This window comes from Kryptolebias marmoratus, linkage group LG20, assembly GCF_001649575.2.
Source record: "Kryptolebias marmoratus isolate JLee-2015 linkage group LG20, ASM164957v2, whole genome shotgun sequence".
NCBI classification, from domain to species: Eukaryota; Metazoa; Chordata; class Actinopteri; order Cyprinodontiformes; family Rivulidae; genus Kryptolebias; species Kryptolebias marmoratus.
In genome coordinates this window covers 15,867,703-15,889,001 of record NC_051449.1, presented here as the reverse complement: position 1 = coordinate 15,889,001, position 21,299 = coordinate 15,867,703, and the positions used below count along the sequence as shown (strand labels likewise).

The window sequence follows — 21,299 nt, the reverse complement described above, 5'->3', positions numbered from 1 at the left end:
CATCAGTCTACATCAGCACCACTTAATCAGTTTGGAACTACTGCTTTCCTGTGACTCGCCGGACTAAATGCTAAGCTAAAACTAACGCCTGCTGATGCATGTGATTAATTGTGCTTTGCTGGATACAGATGAGATTAACCTTTAGTTTGAGATATTTGTCATTTACCTGCTGCTTGAATTAGAATGACTGCCTTATTTTTAAAAGAAAAAAAAAGTTATAGCTAAAAATAAGTAGCCATTTTGTTTGACCAGAGCTGATGGAACAGAAATGAAACCCCATTTGAATTATTTATGTAGTGCTAAGTAGCCTCAGGATTTTGTTACGGAGATATATTGCTGTGATGCCCACTTCATTTCAAGCAGCTCGATACAACAACACAAACCACAATAAACAAGCAAAATTAGATTTCTTTTGTTTTCCTACACATACTTAAATACATAGGAAGCATTATACCTGCTGTTGCGTTTGAGGAATCTATGAGAAAGAAGACTGTGTGGTTCTAGCTGTCTTTGTGAAGTTAGCTCGGTGTGGAGGGAACAACAAAAATAGTTTCTGCAGAGAGAACAAAGCACAGAGCTGCGCTGTGGTCATGCAGCGAAAAGTGCCTGAAACAAGTGAAACATCTTGAACCGACTCTAAGTGGAGGGTACACTGAGCATGCAAGTAGAAGGGGGGATAAAAAGCACAAAGCATAAGTGTAGGTGTAGGTGTCTGAAAACAACAGGTGAGAAAAAGGTTTGCTCTGCTCCTCCTGAACTTTTTGTTGTTTGTTTTCTTTCTTTTTTTTTCCGCTTTTACATCTTTCCTCTGCGGAGTCAAACTGAACCCTCGGTCTCGCTTTAGTTGTTCTGCTTTCACGAGAACAGTTTGGCCAGAGCTTGAGATCGCTTGCACGAACGTTTCGTGCAGCTCTGGTCAGACTTTAATTGGTGCATTATGTGAGAATGAACCCTCTAATGAAGTACTAGTCTGCTCCCGGGGCCCTTCTTTCTGAGGACAGCTTTGTCATGCTTTGTGTGAAACGGTTCCAAATATGAGCTCTCCTTTGAAGACTAATATTCAATGCAGCAACTAAAAACTAATTACATCCTGCTGCTGTTTTCATTATAGCACTGTCTGAGTGACCCTATTTTTATTTACTGTGTAATATTGGGGGGGGGGGTTGGCCTATTGTATGTTTCCATGTGTTGTTGCTGTGCTGTCAACAGAATAATTATGGTATTGTGTTGTTGGTAATGGTAAACTTTTGACCGCAAATGGTAGAGTAGAAGCAGCTAGTAGGAAACTGAGACAATGACAGAGTACACCTCCTCTGTGTGTGTTCAGCTGCAACTGTGTGTTTGTGAGAAAGTGCACTCGTGGGAAAAACACTGTGTCACCACTGGTATTTTGTTCTGTACGGCTGCACACATAATGTGCTAATACTCAACGCCTGTTTTGCCAGCAGATTTATGCAGATGAGGTGCATTTGTACTTTTTCTGCTGCTATTGGCATAATATTCTCGTTTCTCAGGGCTTCGGCTGTTGAAAGAGAAGGATGATGAAATAATTATCAGTGACGTGAAATGGATGAGTTCTCCTAATTTTTTTTTTTTTTTAAATGTTCTAATTCATCTGTGTCCAGCAGACTAATTGTAACATTTTTGTGCTGTTAGCTTGTGTAGAGAGTCAACATCGCTCAGACCTATCAGACACTTATTTTTTGCTCTGGAGGAGGCAGATGAGAGAACTTATTGAAATGTAAGTATATTAGTATTCTATAATATTCACTGACTGGACTTCTCAGACTTAAAGGAAATAGAGCTCTTTTAAGTCCGAGGCCATGAATCTCAACCAGAAAAAGATGGAATGCTCCTTTTTGGTCAGGGGTGAGTCTTCGCCTCAAGCAGAGTTCAAATATCTGGGAGTCTTGTTCACGAGTTATGGTTGGAAGGATGGACGGATCAAGGCCTTGGTTATACTAATGAGGGCATTGCTCTGGTCCATCACTGGGAAGAAAGAGCTGAGCCGAAAGGCAAAGCTCTCGATTTATCTCACCTACGTTCCAACCTTCACCTATGGTCATGAGGTGCAAACAAAAGAGTGAGATCCTGGATACAAGTAGCCTAAATGGACTTCCTCTGTAGGGTGGCCGAGCTCAGCCTTAGAGATAAGGCGAGAAGCTTCATAATCCAGGGGGAGCTTGGACTGGAGCTGCTGTTTCTCCACATCAAAAGGAGTCAGCTGAGGTAGTTCAGCCATCTGATTAGGATGCCTCCTGAGCGCTTCCCTTTGGAGGTTGTCCAGGCACATCGAAATGACAGGAAACCCCAATACAGAACCAGATGTCTGGGTTTCCCTCCTAAACTTGTTGTCTTTGGGATCTGACCACAGATAAGCATGGATGGATGGATGGATGGATGAATGCATTGAATAATTTTCAATAAAGTAAATCATACAATTAGGATTTCATCTTGATTTTCATCTTTAGATATCCTTTTTGTAGAGCAAATATGTTCTGGCACGTGTAGGCAGCCATTTTCTCTATATATAAAAGCTTAAAACGCCATAACAGGACAAAAAAATAAATCAATTCTTCCTGCGTAACCCTGTTCAGGGTGACTGGGTGCCTATCTTTACAGGGTTTGCCAGTCAATCACAGGACCAACTCAAAGACACACAACCATGAACATTACATGCATTCACATCAAAAGCAAATTAAAAATTGCCTATTTAACTTAACATGCATGTTTTCAGACTGCAGGATTTCTCAGAAATCTACATGTCTCTGTGTTGGTTATGTACTGGACTGGCAACCTGTTCAGGGTGTACCCTTCCTCTTGCCTGTTGACTGCTGGAGATGGGCACCAGCTCTCCAGGAACCAAGAACAAGGTTAAGCAGATATAGAAGATGGCTGGATGATCAAAATAGTCATTGTCACTACTGAACATCAGCCAAAATCAGTGAAATACAAAAAGCACAAAGTGGTTGATTAATTAAGAACATTTGCCACAAGTATTTATCTAGCATCATACTTTTTTGCTGCTTTAATTATCTACATTTTAGCTAATCCAGTGTAAACAAACAGGATCACTGGAAATATTTCAGTGTTACATTAGTTATTGTACGGAATTATATGAAACTGCTTTACAGTCCAAACAGAGTTCCAGTTTTGTGAGCATGTGAGAAAACAGGCATAATACCTGAAACCCAGTTTTATATGTTGCATTACTGTTAGATAAGCAGTACCAGAGATAAGGATAAATTCAACCAATTAACTTAGAAAGTAGCTTGAAGTCATTGACGTTCATGTTGAATTTAAATAAATATATATATACATGTGTTCCTCTCTTCGATAATTTGTCTTACTGTAAACAAGATTTGTTACAAAACAAATTGAACCTTGGTGAAGAATTGAAGTATGAGCAATGGAAAGCTTTTATTAAAGCTGCAAAATACAGCGCAGATTAATGATATGTTTGACTGGGATTTCTAGTCTAGTTGCACTTCTGGTGTATGATAACTGTAACACCAGAGAGCGGCTGACACATTGCTTTTAGGCATAAAATAATAATTTATGAAATAATTTAGACTTTCCTGCAACAATGTGCAACTTTCACTCTTTTATATCAAAGAATAGAACTGCCATTATTGATTCTTCCACAGCTCTGCAAAAATCCTGTGATACAGCACATGATCATTATCACAGAAATGGGTTATTACATTAGTCAAGTAGTATTTTATCCCCCCAAAAAACCTTCTCCTTTAATATGTTTAGTGGAACAGAGCTATACTGTGAGTTTTAGGTTGCAAAAACAGGTATAAAGAGTATCCAGGTGTAATGAATAAAGATGAATTGATCTTGAATTGCTGGGTTCAATAATGCCAAGAATAAAACAACTCTGGGTATAATCAATACTTAAACTATTGATTGGTTGCAGTTGATAGTTGAACTTTCATTCAGAAATGTAACATACCTCCCACTGATTGTGCTAAAGGGTATAACCTGGTGGAGCACCTGTAGAGCAATGCGTATTCACTTGTTAATGTATTGTTAATGTATTCTGGATTGCAGGGAGTTCAGCCACTGGAAGGTGAACAGCCTGGCCACAGAGAAGAGAGATTTCCTCAAAGCTCCATTGCCCTTGGCACCAGAGTTCCTACGCAACCTGCGGTTACTGGGGCGACGGCCAACCCTGCAGCAAATCAACGAAAACCTCATCAAGAAGTACGGGACCCACTTCCTAGTTTCTGCTACCCTGGGAGGTAAGGAAGGACTGCAGGTTGATTACCTTTATCCCCGGGTCAGGAAGTGCTGAGAGCCAACAAAAAAAAAAAAAAAATGGTTTCTCAATTTAGCTCTCAGAGGAGCGTACAGTCTCCATCACTATAGCACTGCATAGAAATTGCAAGTAAAATGCTAGACCCATGCCATGCACCATGCAGGATCCGACCAGAGTTGTCTCCAGCAGTGGTAATTTTCCACTCATGTTCTCCTCTGATGAACATTACACACAACTGCAGGAGTCTCGCAAAGCAGCAGAGGGATTGAACTGACCTGTTTCTTTGCATATTTCTCCCTCTCTTTCTCTCTTTGTTGGATTTCTTTTTAGCCCTGATCCCTGAGGCGAGCGGTAATTCACAAAACTGAAGTGCTGGCAGTATTGATTGTGTGCACCTCACAAACAAGACCATTGGCTGTTTTATACTCAGTGTGATCGCTTTGTGATATTGATATACTGCTGAGCCTGGCTCTCAGATAGCACGCTCCAGCTGTTAGCCGCGTCCAACAGTTAGCTGTTTTGTACTGTGTGGTCCTGTAACTAGTATTAATATGAAGAACTCAGATCATCAATGTAATTGCTGAGTCAGACTTCTTAAAGGCCTAGAATTTCTTGAAGGAATAAGTATTCCCTGCTACCTTTCATGCCAGAGTTTTAGACTAAGATCATCTGATGTTGCGAAACGAAACGACACAGTGAGTGTCAGCCATTTTGGTCAAACCTTGAAAATAACATTAATGTGAAATCTCATGCAATATTGGAACATTTCACATGATCTGATGAGCCTCCACTGCACCAAATTTTAGCCCAATATCTGTACAATTGACTGCGGTGCAGCCATTTTTATGTAGGCTAAGAACAATTAGCTGCGGTGGCCATGTTGAATTGGGTTGACACCAAAAGATAATCAATTATAAATGTTCAAATGTTTGGTTTCTAAACGATTTATTAAAGTCTGTTCAGTGTTTCAGCAGATATTTTACTAATGGTACAGACAACTGAGCAGCTTTTTGGCCTTTAGTGGTTGGCAATAATAATAGACAATAATGTACTATACTAGTTAACAATATTTAAGTCCTATGATGGACTTAAGATTATGTCAAAACACAAAATTTTATCCTGAACGTATGTCACAAATTTCAGCCTGCAGTGTTGTCAGATAGTGGCTAACAGTCTTTTACCTATAAATGCTGATCGTGTAGCAGACAAGTCCAGTTTCTGTTTCTGCTTATGCATCCATAGATGCCAAAGTTTGCAGCCATATATATATATTTCAGGGTTCTCACTGCAGCATCAGCGTGGGAGACGGAGCAGAGATGAATGCAGTGTCCCACTGATGGGTAGACTCTACATGTAATTAACAGTCACAGCTAAATGTGCCTAGCCAAGCTGCATACTGATTAGTCTGTAGCAGAGCAAAAGTGCACATTCCTGATGTCTGTTTGTTGTTCTACTGTTTTCACTCTATTCTTGTCTGGGGGTTTTTTAGTCTGTTTTGCCAGCAGCATCAATCTTGCTAAAGCTGAGGCAAATGAAATGATTTAATGATGCAGAAGAGTCTTAAAATGGTAATTTTTATGATTATGAAATGAGCTAAATTGCATGGTTGTATTATTTATTTCTATGAGAATTACTGACTATACATCAATCTGCCAATCTATTATCACTTTCAAAACATTTCTTTGTTGGAAAAGTCTTTAGTGTGGTAGGATTTGACCTTTTCTTTCTTTTTTTTAATATTCTTTGTAGACCAATCAGACCCCTTATTTTGTTCTAACAATCAAGCTCCACAAAAGCTGCTTGGAAATGGTTTGGAGAACCCAAAATAAAATTCAAAGTTCACCTGGCCTTTAGACTCATCAGATAACAGTCTGGTAGGGTCCAATGTAGGGCTGTAACTAATGATTAATTTGGTCGTTGACTAATGGTTCAATTTTTTTTTTTTCGATTAGACAACAATTATTTTATAGGAACTCTCTGTTCCTATGATGTCACATTTCCAAACGTAGCTGACTAAATCACCTGACAGTCATCCATGAAAATTTTTTGAAAGTGACATTACTGTACTGTGATTGTTAAAAAAGACAATGCAACGCGCTAGCTTTACTCACTAAAACGTACTAATCGAAGTGGAAATTTTTTGTTTATTATATCAACTAATTGTTGCAGCTCTAGTCTAATGGCATCCTTGAGAAGGAGTTGGTGCTGTTGGATAATTCAGGAGGTGGGAGTTGAGATCATTTTCTGGCAATACACAGAGCTGAGCAACCTCAGTCGTTAAAAAAACACTGTTTATAATTCATTTGGTTTTAGTTGGTTGATGGACATTGATCAGAAACGCCTGGTCACTCCAAATATTTTTTTGGCCTCTTTAGAAACATGTTGAGATATCCAATGGAACAGTATAAGCTTTATGCTGCAAAATAAGTAAAGAAAATCGAAATCGCTGTTTCCATACCTGATTCCCCTGACCGCTTAACACGAGGAAATGAGGCTGTGTTGTCTCAAACTTTCACAGTCTAAAAAAGAAGCCCAACCTATTTTTTAATGGTAATCAGTCTATCATCGCTTGACAGAGAGGGGCAAAGCCAAGCAGAATGATAAATTATCTGCATCACAGCAGGCAAACCACAAAACCACAGTGAGACAGCAGAAACCTGCCAAAGAAATGTCAGACAGAAAAACAGAATGTCACCGCAGTTCCTCCAAAAACATCGTACTGTCAGCGTGGAGGAGGTGAGGCTTTACTGACTCTTCTAATCAGCTTCACCTTCATTTAACAGGACCTTCGAGGAAATCGGTGTTCTCAGTATCGAAGATTTATTGATTGATTTTTTTCCCTCAACAGGAGAAGAGTCACTGACCATTTTCTTGGACAAGCAGAAGCTAAACAAGAAGTCAGAGGGCAACAGCAACAGCTCGGTGGTCTCTCTGGAGCTGCTCCATCAGCTGGCTGCTTCCTATTTCACAGACCGAGAGAGCACCCTCAGGCGGCTCCACCACCTCCAGATCGCCACCTCTGCCATTAAGGTACCGTGTGTTCGTGTTCTTTGCTTCAGTGCCTTGCTGAAAAATGTCCGGTCCACAGCACATACAGGAGATTGCATATGCAAATGCCTTGTTTTTTTTTTTTCCATTTCCCAAACACGACGCTCAGATTCACAACCAACCAGTCATAAGGGTAGACACTCAACATTAACACTCCAATAAAACTGTTCCTTTGGGTTATATTGCTCAGTGCGGCACATATATAACAAACAGCGCCAACAAACAATCGCTTTTAAAGATTATTGTCACGGTGCAAGGTTCCAAGGTTCGAGAGATTAAAGAGCGTGCAGGAAAACAAGATTTTTTTTGTTTTGTTTTCAAGAGGCAGGCTTGATTAATGGCAGAGTCAATGCACTGTAGCCCTCAAAGGCACTAAACCATGGCAAATATCTGCTTTCTCTTAAATCTCAAAGAAAAGAGTATACCAACAGAGGTACATATTGTACCCAACTGTCCTCCATGCGGAACGGGATGTTAGTGCTTTTCTGTGGATGAATATACAATCATAGGGATGAAAATAATAGGCAATTATCGCTAGTTTCCTTTTAAAAATCTTTTTACTTCAGTTGAAATCGGCTCACACTGTCACATTGTAAATGGTAGAATAAGCTTTTAAGCTCATGAGCTACTTTTTATTTTTACCTGCCCATTCAGTACCTGAATATTCAGAATTGTTGCTTAGCCAAAATCTTTATTTCCCCCACTTGATTAGAAGAAAAGCACATTTGAGCGATGCGTTTTTCACAAATCCGTTGGCTTTCATGCGGTGGCAGCAGGTGTGTGGGTGGTCTGAGTCCTTTTACTTCAACCTAAATAACAAATATGATTGAAATGAGTAATTGGTTAAGTGGAAACAACTTTGCATGCACCTCACACACGACAGCTCTTTTCAGAGTGCCCACTTGCCGAAAATGCAGAGCTGAGATTGGCTCTCAGGCCATTTTTATTTCCAAGAGCACCTTTTTTATTTAAACAGAGCTCAAAGTAGACGATTGCTCTCTCTCGCCCACAAAGCCTTGAATAGTTGTACATGTACAAACACCCAGATTTAGAGCAAATAGCAGTTACCTTGAGGGAAAAGTTAGATTTTTATAAGGACATCAAATTGAATTTTAAGGACTGTAAAAAACACAAACATAACAAAAATAAATAAATAAAGGTTTTACAGCATTTTAACAACACATAAGCAAAAAGGAATTGAATTGAACACACAAAAACTGACGCTCTTAGTTAAAAAGGAAAAAAAGAAAAAAAGGTGGCAACATTTGCATTGCAACACACATTGACAAATAATCACAACAAACTACCACTAAGCATTTTTGTTTTGTTTTTTTCACAGTTTGTTTGCTTACTAAGTATGCCAAGAATAAAAAGCCGCATCTCTCCACAATTAGAATGAAAACAACATTAGCCTCTTAGCCTGAATAAATTAAAAAATAAAATCTGCTCAGTTTGCTATTTGTGGGAAAAGTCTAATGAGTAGCTAATATAAGGGAATCATTTTTTACAAAGATGTCAGCAAAAGCGCATAAGTAAGTGGCTGCCTAGGTATGTTATTTATTCGAATCAAGGATGAATTTTTGAAATGCATATTGTACAAATTTAAATGCATGCTGCCTTTCCAGTGCATCACACAGCGTGTTTTATTCAAAAATATTGCACATATTATGATTAACTGTTGCAATTCCATTGATTTGACCGGAAAGTGTGAAGCGGTTTGCCACAATGACATTTAAATGAATAAACATTGCCCACCGGCAAAGGCACAGCAATGATTTGTGCGTGTTTATTTGTCTGTACTGTTAGCAGAATATCTTGTGAAATACTGGACGTATTTTCGTGAAACCTTTTAGAAAGTAATCACTGGATGAACATCTACAACTGACCACCTTTTGAAGTCAACCTATTGAGCTGAAATTTGGTGTGTTAGGAGCTGAGACTGCTTCTTAAGCTATACTTTGGTCACTAATTGATCACATCTGATCTGTGTTTAAAACTTTGCCATCAACTATTAGTATCAATTCAAAATAGCCATCACAGATAACTTACCTTATGAAACACAAAAATGGCTTTAAGTCAGCCAATTTTTCAGCTATTGAGCTAAAGTTTGTTGTGGTAGTAGCTGAGAGTCATTCCCAAAACATACCCCCAAGTGCTCATACACAATGCAAGATCTGTTACATTGTTTAACATAACATGAAAGGTCTAAAAGGCAGCAGGCGGTATGCATTGTGTGAAGCAATGTTAAACCTTTAATTATACTGACTGAATTTGAGTAGAACCTTAGTGCAGCAATACATTCATTATGATAAGCAAAAAATTAAAAAAAAAAAGTAAAATTAGACATCAATCACATACCGACCCAAGCGTTTACTATGATATCAAAGATGAAACCAAAGTTCAAGTTGAATCCACTTAAAGGAAGAAGCTAAATTACAGCTGAAAGACTGCTGGTCTCAGCAGGAACTATTATAGTCTCTTGGTTTCAGACAGCTTGTTTATTCAAGGAACAACTTAACATTTCAGAGAAAATGTTATAACTTGCACATACAGACGGCACTTAATTAAACCTAAGGTTGGACATATTTATGTGTATAATGCCTCAAGAAGTGTCTGCAAAGACAAAAAGTTCAAAATGATGCTTGATTTTATGTCTCTAGTCAAGCATTTCCAAACTCGAAACCTTGTTTCTTGCCTAAATATGCTATAAACCTTTATTTGGCCATTTCTGTCCTCAAGGTCAGCAGATTAAGACATTTTCAGCACATATAAGACACCAAATGAAATCCTGCTTGTTTTATTATAATTCTTCTGTTTCTGAAACTAGGATCTAAAGAATTCAGAAGGTATTCAGTATTCACATTTTTGAGAAAAGTAAAACATTTGGTTCAGAACCAAAGGAACACATTATTCATGAAGCCTAAATAAAGAACCTAAAATCAAAAAGTTTGACACATTAGGGACTGTGGAGTATATAAACCCAAGATGTCACCAACTGATTTGTGGACATGGGTAAGCGACAAATCTGACTCCAACATAATAAAGTCACAACATATAAAGTAAAGTTATAGCGATTGATACCATAAACTTATCGATACAATGTTTGCTGAGGTCCAACCAACACTCTGCCAAAGTTTCCCCGTTTGTTACTGGATAGAATGCAGGTTTACAACACTTTATTTAACTCATCAAAAATGTATTATTTACCTTTACAGTAAAGTGACAAAGTGCCAGACATGAAACCTGACAGGTTTAATTAGCACGATTATATGATGCTAACTCACCAACATAAGACAGGAACTATGCCAGCAAACAAGTACCGTACCTGTTTTTCGATCAGTGTGGATTTGAAGTTATGCAGGCCACTCGCCTCATTGCATTCAGTTACATGAACTCATCACCCAACAGAAGGGGACACTGAGTGGGATGTACTTGACCTGCGTCCATCAGCGCTTCTGGGCTTTGTGTCGATGTAGCACCGAGTGGGCGGCGAAAGAGAAAAAGCACAATCTTTATCTCCGCAAATAAAGCGGAGGATCTTTAGTCCCACGTCCAGTTACCCAACAGTTCTGCAGGGAGAGGAAAGATCTTCTTTGGTGTCTGTGTGAGCTCTGCTGAGGAGCTGGCTCTGTGTGTGACGGGAAGGAAGGCTGAGCCAAAACCTGCAGACGAATTCTCTGTAACACCTGGTGTTATACACATGTGTGATTTGTAAAATAAAATGCATACAGCGTAAATGGTTCATGGTATTTCTGAAAATGTACTTTCAGTATTCCTAATCTCAGATAATCCCTTGAACCTAAAATATTTCACTTTCTAATCCTAGTACTTGACAGCTTTCCTTCACTCGCTGTGGCACCTCACAGCAAATCTGCCTATTTTAAATGAAAAAGTCCATCTTCGTTGCCTGCCGCCGAAATCAAAAGGCTGATAGTGTTTTTGCCCATGTCTGTGTTAGTAAAAGAAACCTCTCGATGGGTTTTAATAAAACTCTTGGAAAGTAATCATTTTGTCTGTTAGTAGCTGAGACTAATCGACAATTTGTTCTTCGAAAACTAACTGATCTTTATTGAAATCAACTCTGTCTATTGATTCATAAAATACCTCGTGAGGCACTTGATACATTTTAATGAAACTTTCAGAAAATATTCATTGGATGAACACCTACAACCGTTTACAACAAATACATTAAGCGCTGCTCCTTGGGTGACATCTCTCCTTAAATTGACCTTAGCCAGCACGAAAATGGCTATAACTTTGTCGCATTCACCAATATTAAGCTAAAGTTTGATGTGGTTACAGCTGAGAGTCATCCCCAATACACACTCTGAAAGCTAACACATATCGTAACCTCTCACGAGGTCATGCATCACTTTATTTACAAGGTTTGACCCATTCCTTCTCAAAATAAGATGATTTTGGTCTAAAACTGATGGTGATATGCATTCCTTTAAGGGTAGCGAAGCTTGGTTTCAAATGCTTAACTGGCTGCAATATTATTCATCAGAATAATTTTTCATTACTTTAAAAAAGTCAGAGCAAACTAAGTATTTGATCACATTGGTAATGTCCCACAATTCCCTGGAACAAACACCATGTCGTCTCATCTGCATTTATTACTCAACTGTAGCAATTTGTTTTTAAATTATTACAAAACAAAACCTTGAAACATCTACTTCAGTTGTTGTTACAACAAATCTGGAGTTAATCAGAGTCCCCAAAACAAACTAAATACATTTAGAAGACATAAAACACTTAAATTGACCCAATAACATAATATAAAGAAATGATTAACTTCTTAAATTGCTAATAGAAACAAATGTATCCTTCTTAGATGCAATAAAACAGTAGATTTTGGAATAGCTAAGTAAAATTTAATTTTCTAAAGCACTTTGAATCGCCTTGTTGCTGAAAAGTGCTAAATAAATAAATTTGACTTGACTGAAAACTTTTTAGTGTCCCAAGAACACTCACTGCTCTGAGTTCTGTTTGAATAATGTACGTAAAAAAAAACACTAAACAGTACTGGTTGAATGATCCACTTACTGTAAGGGCTGCTGGGAGTTTTAAAGCAAATAATAGGTGGGGGTGGCAGCTCTCAGGTGAATTGTTATTGAAGTTCCTCTCAGGAGTGACTAAAACACCCAGCGTGTTCTCAGTAAAGCACAGCTGAAAGCTCAGACGCTTTCATGGCTCCGGCAAAGAGAACATAATAACGTTTAGTGTTAAAAACATTTAGGCCGTTAGGGTGCTAATTACAATAATACGTCGCAATTAGCTCCAAATAGAAAATAATACATGACATTGTCGCAATAAATGACATATTATGTTATTTTTTTAAAAAACAAAATTACATAATATTCCGGAGTTTCATTAAAGTGACAGTGATGTGCTTTGGTCAAGATTTCATGAGGCTTTTGCACAGCAACTGACTTTTTTATTCCATGTTTTTTGCACAACTGAATGTTGTAGAGGTGAAGTGGGATGACGGGAGGGTTAGGATGGACTCCAGGAAGGAGCACAGGGATAACTCTGGTTGTGGTTGTCCGTCTCTCCTGGTTTATTTCAATAATTAAATAAAAAAGCATGCCACACTGAGAGCAACACCCAGCATTTAACGTGAGAAACAGCATTGATTTTAGGAGGACTGATATTTACCAGTGTTCCAGTAACAAGATTATTGTCATAAATCGTACTCACACAGCAGCCAGCAGCCTGACTTAAAAGAAAAAACGGATTTAATAAATAAATCAACAAAATACCAAGGATAATAATGTAGCAGTGATATTAATCTTTCAGAGACTAACAACAAGAACTCGTTAGAAGTTTGTAAGCATCAACCTGATGTTTAGCTTCAGGAAGGTGGACCTCATCTGTCTCTAAGGCAGTTTTTGTAAACTGAGGGGTAAACTGACCTTAATTGGAATAATTAACTGATGAAATGTGGTTTCAATGCTAACTGATTAAACAACATCAAATATTTCATATATAGTGTATCTTCTGGGGCTGTAGGTTGATCTAGAGATGCATGCTTTACATGCCAACTGTTGTGGAAGAAAGCAATTTCCAGGCACTGTTAGATGAAATCACTCAAACAGGTTTATTTATGTATGGTGCACGGCATACAGGAGCCTTAAAGCCAATTAAGAATTAACATCAGAGTCCCAGGTCTGAACAGGAAGCTCTGAACCAAAGCTCTACCTCCAGAGTCCACACAGGAGCTTATATCGAAGATGTTGGAATGTTGGTAGGTGAGGAGGAGACAGGAAGCAAGGTCAGTCTGGTTGCGCAGTCAGTGTCTCTCAAAGTGTGTGTTGTGACACTTTTAGCTCAGTATCTTTCAATTTGGCTGTAGAGGACATCTTGAATTAGGTTGATTTCAAAGTTTAATCGGTTGATGAGGCACATCCAATGACTACGACAGACAAGGTTGACTCCAACAGATAATAGCAAAGTTTCAAAAGAAACTCTCGCTTGATCAGTTAGTGCTCAGAGTAGAAGGTGGGCCCGACTCTCAGCTACTACCACACCAAAATTGGCGTCAATATCTGTAAAATCGACTGAGTGATAGCCATTTTGTATTTCCTGAGGTCAGTTAGGTGTGGCTGCCTAATTAGCTGTAGATGTGCATCCACTGATTACTTTCTGAAAATTTCATTGAACTCTGTTTCTGTTTCATTAAATATTTGACACAAACTGTTGGCTTCCTTTAGATAACTTTTACTAATTGGCATTTCCTGGTGTACTGTGTGTGTTGCGTTATAATAGGAGTGAACTGACGGTAACTGGATTTGAATCTGACTTGAATGGATTTATTTGTGTTTTCTAGTGCCCTGAGACTACTGTTGTTGTAAACTGGTGCTTTATAAATAATCTGAGATGAATTACTACACCAGACAGACGCACATAAAGGCAAAATCATTATTCCCCATGGTAATAGTCAAAGGAGATCTCAGAGGGTCCAGAGGTGAACGATAACTCAAATCAAACTTTGTAAATTGTCAAATTTTTCCACAGCAAATCAGAACTGCTCACTGACCGACAAGCAGAGTGTGTTTATTTAAAAGTGTGGGAGTGATTGCAAGCGCTCAGAAAAAGTCCATTTCTCATCATGTGCCCCTTTAGAAGTGCTCCTTTCAGTCATATCTAGTTTACAATCACGACTGCACTCCACATCCAGTCTGCACACACCTAAAGAGAATGGATTCAGTGTGTTAAGTGATTTTATTGCACTGTGAATACAAAGCACAGACGGAACGCAACAGTTGTGCTTCCTTCAGTTTTAAAGCTGATCCTATCTGTATCTCCAACAACAATCTAAAATGACCTTTCACTTCTTTTGCTGCTCGCCTTTATCTCTTTAACAATATCTCTGCGCCGTCTTTCTACATAAATTACTTCTTTTTTTTCTTTTTTTTTTTCTTCTTTTTGGGGTTGGATATTTGAGAGATTTTGAGATGTGCATCATTCATTGTGCCTTGAAGGGTAACTTCCATTTCTTTTGATAATAGATGCAATCTTAATGCAAGCAGAGCGTGAAGATATGAGCAGAAAGGGGCTGTTTTGAGGATGGTAAAGTTGCACATCCTCCTCCAGATAGACCGACGTTGCTGAAGAACAGCTTTCCCAGAGGCATTATCCATCCCATCATGCTGTGCTATTTTGAACACTCACTTAGGAATTCTACTATTAGTCGTATTCATACTTTTTCTTTTCTTTTTTTTTACCATTCCTCTTTTCTTCTTCTTCTTTTTCTTGTTTCTGTTTGTCTACATTTCTCTTATTAGTCTCTCCAGTTATATGTGGAGCCTGTCAGCGGTCTGTCAGCAGGGCATCTCACATGGAAAGTTTAGGAGTTTTCTTCATCTATTTTCCATGACTCCTGTTTCAGAAGTGCAGAAATCCCGGTCACAGGTTTATAGTACAATGAATATTTCATTGGCCTCCGGTGCAGGTATTCCAAGGGCATCTGAGTCAGGCAGGAATTTGTTCTTTTATTCTCTCACAGAGGAGAAAATTCTCCATTTGTTTCCTATCGGGACGCACACGTGACAAAGTGGTTTTTCATGGTTTGCCTGTGTGAAAGCTGAGTCTTCAGGATGTTCGGCATCCTGAAGGGTGCCGAGGGATGGTGAGCCTGTTCTTAAAAGCTCCAGGTTGTGTTATTCTATTCTTTTTTTAAAGGCATACAAAGGCAACTATATTCATCATTGATTCATTTTAAACTCAAGTTTAGCTACTTTCTGGTAGAAAGTGGAGACACTTTAGAAATACAATGGTAGGAAATTATTTAGGAAGGTGCACAGATCAGCAAATATTTTACACTGAATTTAAAAGTTGAAAACTAATATTTCTTTAAAGGAATGCATATTGTTCACCACATTCCTTGCCTGGATTATAGTCTAAGATCATCATTTGCTGCGGAATGATGGAGTTCAGCCGTTTTGATTTCTAAATAATGTTAGACGTGATCAATCAGTTCTTGAGCTGTGTTAAGGAGCTACTACCTCACTGTCATTTTTAACAGACATTAAACTAAATTTTAAAGTATATCAATTTTAATGTTTGCTAAGATTCCTTAGCTGTGGCAACCATCTTGAATGGAGTCGAATCCAAAAGTTAATCAGCTGTAGATGATCATCCAACTGTTACTCTCTGGGTTTCAGTAAAATCTCTTCATGAGATATTTTGCTAATGCCACAGACACACAAACAAAAACAATATAACCTTCAACTTTGGTTGCAGATGATAAATATACAGATCTAGCAGTAAGAGTTGTAACGGCCTCTGAGGAGTCAGATACACCAAATGGATTTAAAGAAAAAATCAGGGTGTTTTGAAGCCGGATATTGTAACAAATATACAATTTAGAAAAACTAATGCACAGTAATGGACGAAGTGCTGTCGTTCCGCTTGAAAGAGTGACCTGCAGGGCAGCTCAGCAGGTAGAGTCATATTTTTAGGCAACCAATCAGGCAGCGCAGCTGTGTTCTGGCTGGCATTGTTTCCTCACAGCAAGAAGGTTCCCAGTTAGAACCGCCGCTTAGTCTTCTCTGTTTGAAGTTTGTGTGTTCGACTCGTGCCTGAGTGGATTTTCCTTTTCTTTTCTTTTCTTTTTGTTTTTTTTGAGGAAATCAAACTTCCTTGTGTAACATTAAAACCTGCGTCTTAAGGGGAAATCCTAAAGTGATCATAGATGTAAATCTCAATGTGGAAGTTGTTTTTTTTTTGTTTTTTTTTTCAAATCATGTCAGTGTATCTGTTGATCCTGTGAAGAAATGGGAAGCTGTCCAGAGTTCACCCTGCGTCTCACCCAGTGACAGATGGGAAAGGTTTCAGCCCTCTGTGACCCTGAACAGGATGGGGTAGGAAGTGAAAATGAACATGCAATGCTATGGTCAGAACAAACAAAATAAAGAAAGCTGATTATATGATACATAAAACTGTAAAACGTACCATTCCTTCAAGGAATGTTAGGCCTTTATAACCTTTTTTTGTTATAATGTCAGAAAAATGAATTTTCTGAAAGATCTTACATTTACTAGTTCATTTATTTTTTGATACAGCTGCATACCTAGTCTATTTAGAACATGTAAAAAACTAATTACCATAATGTTTCTGCTAAAAGACATACCGACTAAAAGCTGTATGACTGCTTTTCTCTTCTTTGATATTGCTCTCAAAGTTCCCTCCCAAACACCTGCACTGTCTTTCTCTCTCATGTTTCTCGCCTCCCCCTCATTTCATTGTTCTCCACACAACAGCCCGCACATCGCAGCCAGCTGTGGCTGCAGGTGTCGGCGTAAAAGCACAAAGATGCCGATAGTTTCCTCTGCTGTCAGAGGGCTCTGCCTTATCCCATCCTCCGCCTGCTGTCACGCCAGCCGCGAGCTATCTGTCAAGCGCCACCGACGAGAACAAACAACTCCCTCATCCATTGATAATGTGCTATTAAAATATATACTGTATAAGCATGTGCGTATCAGTAAGTACATCTTTCCTCCCTCTGTTTCCCAGGTAACCGAAACAAGGACGGGCCCACTCGGCTGCAGTAACTACGACAGCTTGGATTCAGTTAGCTCGGTGTTGGTGCACAGCCCGGAAAATAAGATCCACCTAAAGGGTGAGGCCACAAAATCAAACACACACACACACACACACACTGGCTTCTGTGTTCAATCAAACACACAAACATCCACCACATCCATCCACCTGCCTGCCAACCCTCTCACCTCCTGTGTGTAGTAGCTGGCTTGGATGACCCTTTACTTTACGCTGCAGTAGTTTATATGTCTGTTTCTGCCTGACTGGCTCTCACTCTCGTGGGAAATCTGTTATTTTACCAGGCTGGAGATGGACCACCTCAGCCTACTCTGACCTTAGCCTAACCCCTCCATCCACACCTGCAGCACAAGCAATGCTCCGGTGGAAATGCTGCAGCTGGCCTTATTGTTTGATTAAACTCATCACCGAACCATTTCAGGTGGAGAATATTAGTGAGATATTTTCTCTGGAAAGTGTGGGTGTGTGTAATGTATGCGGGAGAAAAGTCTGCTTATATGAATAAGGCATATACTACCTAAAGCCCAGAGAGGTATTATGAAAAAATACATTGAATTTTACTTACAGATTTTGGATACAGACCAAAATGTTTAAATTCTCCTTCAGCTCATGCTTTACCTGTCTACCGAAGTTAAATGAAGTTTGTCTTGACTGGTTTTTTGGTGCAATTTTGCTAGCAGACAAAAGGACAGATAAATGGCTACGACCTCAGAAGGTATGAACACCTGAGCCCTGTCTGGGTTTTAAAGCATTCAGAATCCCCAGACAATAAAATTCTAATGCAGGAAGAAGCTGTGGAGGCAGTTGGGTTAAATGTCTGCAAGCAGGCAAATGTTAGCCCCTTAAGGTTGCTGTACTTAAACAAAATGAGTCTTTATCGGATTTCTGCCATATTTTACTCTCTCTTTGCACTGAAATTGTAAGGAAATGGTATTAAGATGTCTTAGTTTTTTACCTCACAGGAACTTGTATTAATTGGAGAACAGCTGCACAGCATTTTGTCAAACTACATGTAGGATTTACCGCATTTGCAGATTTAAATGTAGGGTCTGGTTTAAAAGAACGTGGGGTTACACATTTACTCTGTTTGATTCAGCTCTGGCATGAAAAACTGTTTGCTTAAGATGAGGAAAACAATGTATCTCACTGTGCTGCAATTGTTTAAGACTAGTCGACAACTTAATCATGCAGGAAATAATCATGTTATTTAACACTTCTGAAGTGAAGTTAGGTAGAGTTGGACCAGCTTTTTATTAACAATTATTTATCACTGACATGGTTTTCTGTCACAGGAGAACTCCCATGCAGGTTTCAACACGCAGCTCTCGCGTTCTTGAGATGAGTTGGAGACGCCTGCGATGACTCCGTGACCATTTTTGAGAGAAATTTTGTCACGCAAATGTTTTGAACAGGCTCAAAAGTCACGCAACAAGACTGCAAGCGTCTGCAACTCAAGCAAGGACATTGAGAACCCCTGCAAACGTCAACCAACTAGTTACAAGCTTGTTGCCAACTAGTCGCCAGCAGTTGCAGCCCAGTGGGATACTACCCTAATCTTGACCGTTAGCTCCAAATACAGCTCCTGGTTGCTCCTTTGCTGGAGGAGTTTACTGGTCTGAGGCAGATAGCTGTCAACTCCATGAATCAAATACATTTTAGTTTCAGTATAACATCAAATATTGATGAGAACAAATTTGCCTTTGATAAGTATTTGAAGGGTTCTGAAGATGTGTCCTCTCAATTATTCATGGGTATGGATTTCCATATTTCATTTAGCACCTCAGCAACTAACCCATCTATCTAGAATTCAGAGCTTAAAAGGAAAATTGTCCTTTTGTCAGAGAGGTACACAAGCACAAAAGGCCAGAAACACTGCAGCAACTTCGTTGATTGGCTCTTCCTGCATCATTCTAGTTTAATTTTTAATGGAGTTCTGTTTATTAATATAGCTCATCCCCGCTGCTTTTAAAACAGGAAACTATAATAGTCAGCCATAGAAAAGGGGCTTGTTTACGCTAATTGCAATTTTGCATGCCTACAGAAGTCAAATAGCATAAATCAGCCACCTACAGAGAATAAATCTGAGGGTGAAGGGGACACATTTTCTATTTTCGAAACTGATAGAACAAGCATTTCCTTTTTGATGACTACAATAAATGTGGTATGATTTATTTCTGGGGAAGCTGATGGATCAGTTTATGAAATGGTGATAAGGTTCATATGTCAGTCTATGGAGTATATTGGCAAACTCACTTTGTTTAATATTGTTCTCCGCTTTTATAACAATATTGTATCATGGATTTCTTTTTGACAACATCATTTTCAAAGGTCGTTTGATAATCAAACATATTTTCCATGAAGTTCCGAACAAGTGACTGTGTCCCTTTTTAACTTTGAGAGAAATATAGCCCATTATTTCTGAAGCACTGCTCTATAATTAATAATTCAGAAGCTAATTCTACTTCTCTTACCAATGTTGAAATGATGACTGCATCTTTAGTGACGTTTGTAATCACAGAATACGGAATGAGGAAATCTATACCATGAGGTCCCCTTCAAAATAAAGCTAAAAGCCTTTAAATCTTTAAAAAAAAAAGATTGCATAATTGTTTATATATTTTATCTTCAACCAAGTATATGGTATCATCAAAGCACTCTGTTGAAATGAGCAGCATGTTTGGTGTTTTCAGTGCCTATACTGTTGAGTTTGTTGGTCTACTTTGCTCTTCAAGTTGTTCTTCAAATCTTTATTCTACAGCTAAATGAACCATCTCAGTGAGCAGGCCTTAATGTGTACTGATTAGGCGGTCACCAATTTGTTCAAAGTGAGTGCAATGCCTACTGCTTTGAGAAAACCCTCAGTTCAATCCCAATCTGAAGCAAACAAAAGTATAACCATTTATTTCTTTGGTAAACTAGATGAATTCTGTCATTTTCTTTACTTATTTTATGTCCCCCACTATCACAGCGCTACTTTCTAAGCAATTTTCCATTTCAGGCAAAATACACTGAAGTTCATTTACAAGCCACTTTTCTAAATGTATCAGACTCATCTGTGAGGCATCGGAGTCCTGCATCAGCGCACGGATGAGAAAAATCAATGCATTTTGAGCTTTTAAAGGATTTAGATGATGAACAAGACATAATGCACAGTACAAGTTTTTTTTTTCCTCTTCAGTTCACTCTGAGGCTTTTAGGTTTTTAAATGTTTGTAAATCCTAAAGTTTTATGCTTGTTTGCGAGATTTCATGACAACAGGAAAAACACATCTGGTCTAGGTCAGAAGAGGAAACCCAATAACCAACAGGTTGTGTAACAATCAAAAAGACTGGAAGATTAGACTGCATATTAAAATGCCATTCACCCTTACACTTTCCTGTCAGAGCTGCCTCATAGCAGTTACCACTAGTTTTGACCTGTAGCCACAAAAAAAAGGCTGATAAACCTTCTAGCCATTAAGGTTTGCCTTTAAGACTCTTCCTGAACACAATCTTCAAGTATTATGCATTTCATTTAGCTATTGTCTCATTGTGGATATTTCAGATTTCTCATTTTCTACTTGTCCATTGCAAGGCCAAAACCAATTGTGTTAATGGAAAGCAGTCAGTATAGACAGTGCCTCTAAATAATTAGTATTAGATCCAGCAGCAGTAATGCATAAAAAACAATACATACAATTTTATATGCCATAAATATCCCTGCATTAATTTAGCATTAAAGCAGCAGTTCTCTTCAACATCCTATTAGAGAGGCATTTGTCTGACAAATGTAACCATCCATCCATCCATCCATTGTCTTCCGCTTATCCGGGGTCGGGTCGCGGGGGCAGCAGCCTAAGCAGGGAGACCCAGACTTCCCTCTCCCCAGCCACTTGGGCCAGCTCCTCCGGGGGAATCCCAAGGCGTTCCCAGGCCAGCCGAGAAAC

General features: G+C 38.8%; 1 protein-coding gene across 1 annotated transcript in view; it reads left to right on the top strand.

Moving 5' to 3' along the window:
* The window catches only part of brinp2 (bone morphogenetic protein/retinoic acid inducible neural-specific 2), a 205,312-nt gene that overhangs the window by 126,158 nt on the left and 57,855 nt on the right, over positions 1 to 21,299 (top strand). Inside the window, exons 3-5 of the mRNA XM_017420894.3 lie at positions 4,057 to 4,247; positions 7,113 to 7,294; positions 17,330 to 17,435. Coding sequence (XP_017276383.1) covers positions 4,057 to 4,247; positions 7,113 to 7,294; positions 17,330 to 17,435 — 479 coding nt within the window. The remainder of the gene's footprint in view (positions 1 to 4,056; positions 4,248 to 7,112; positions 7,295 to 17,329; positions 17,436 to 21,299) is intronic.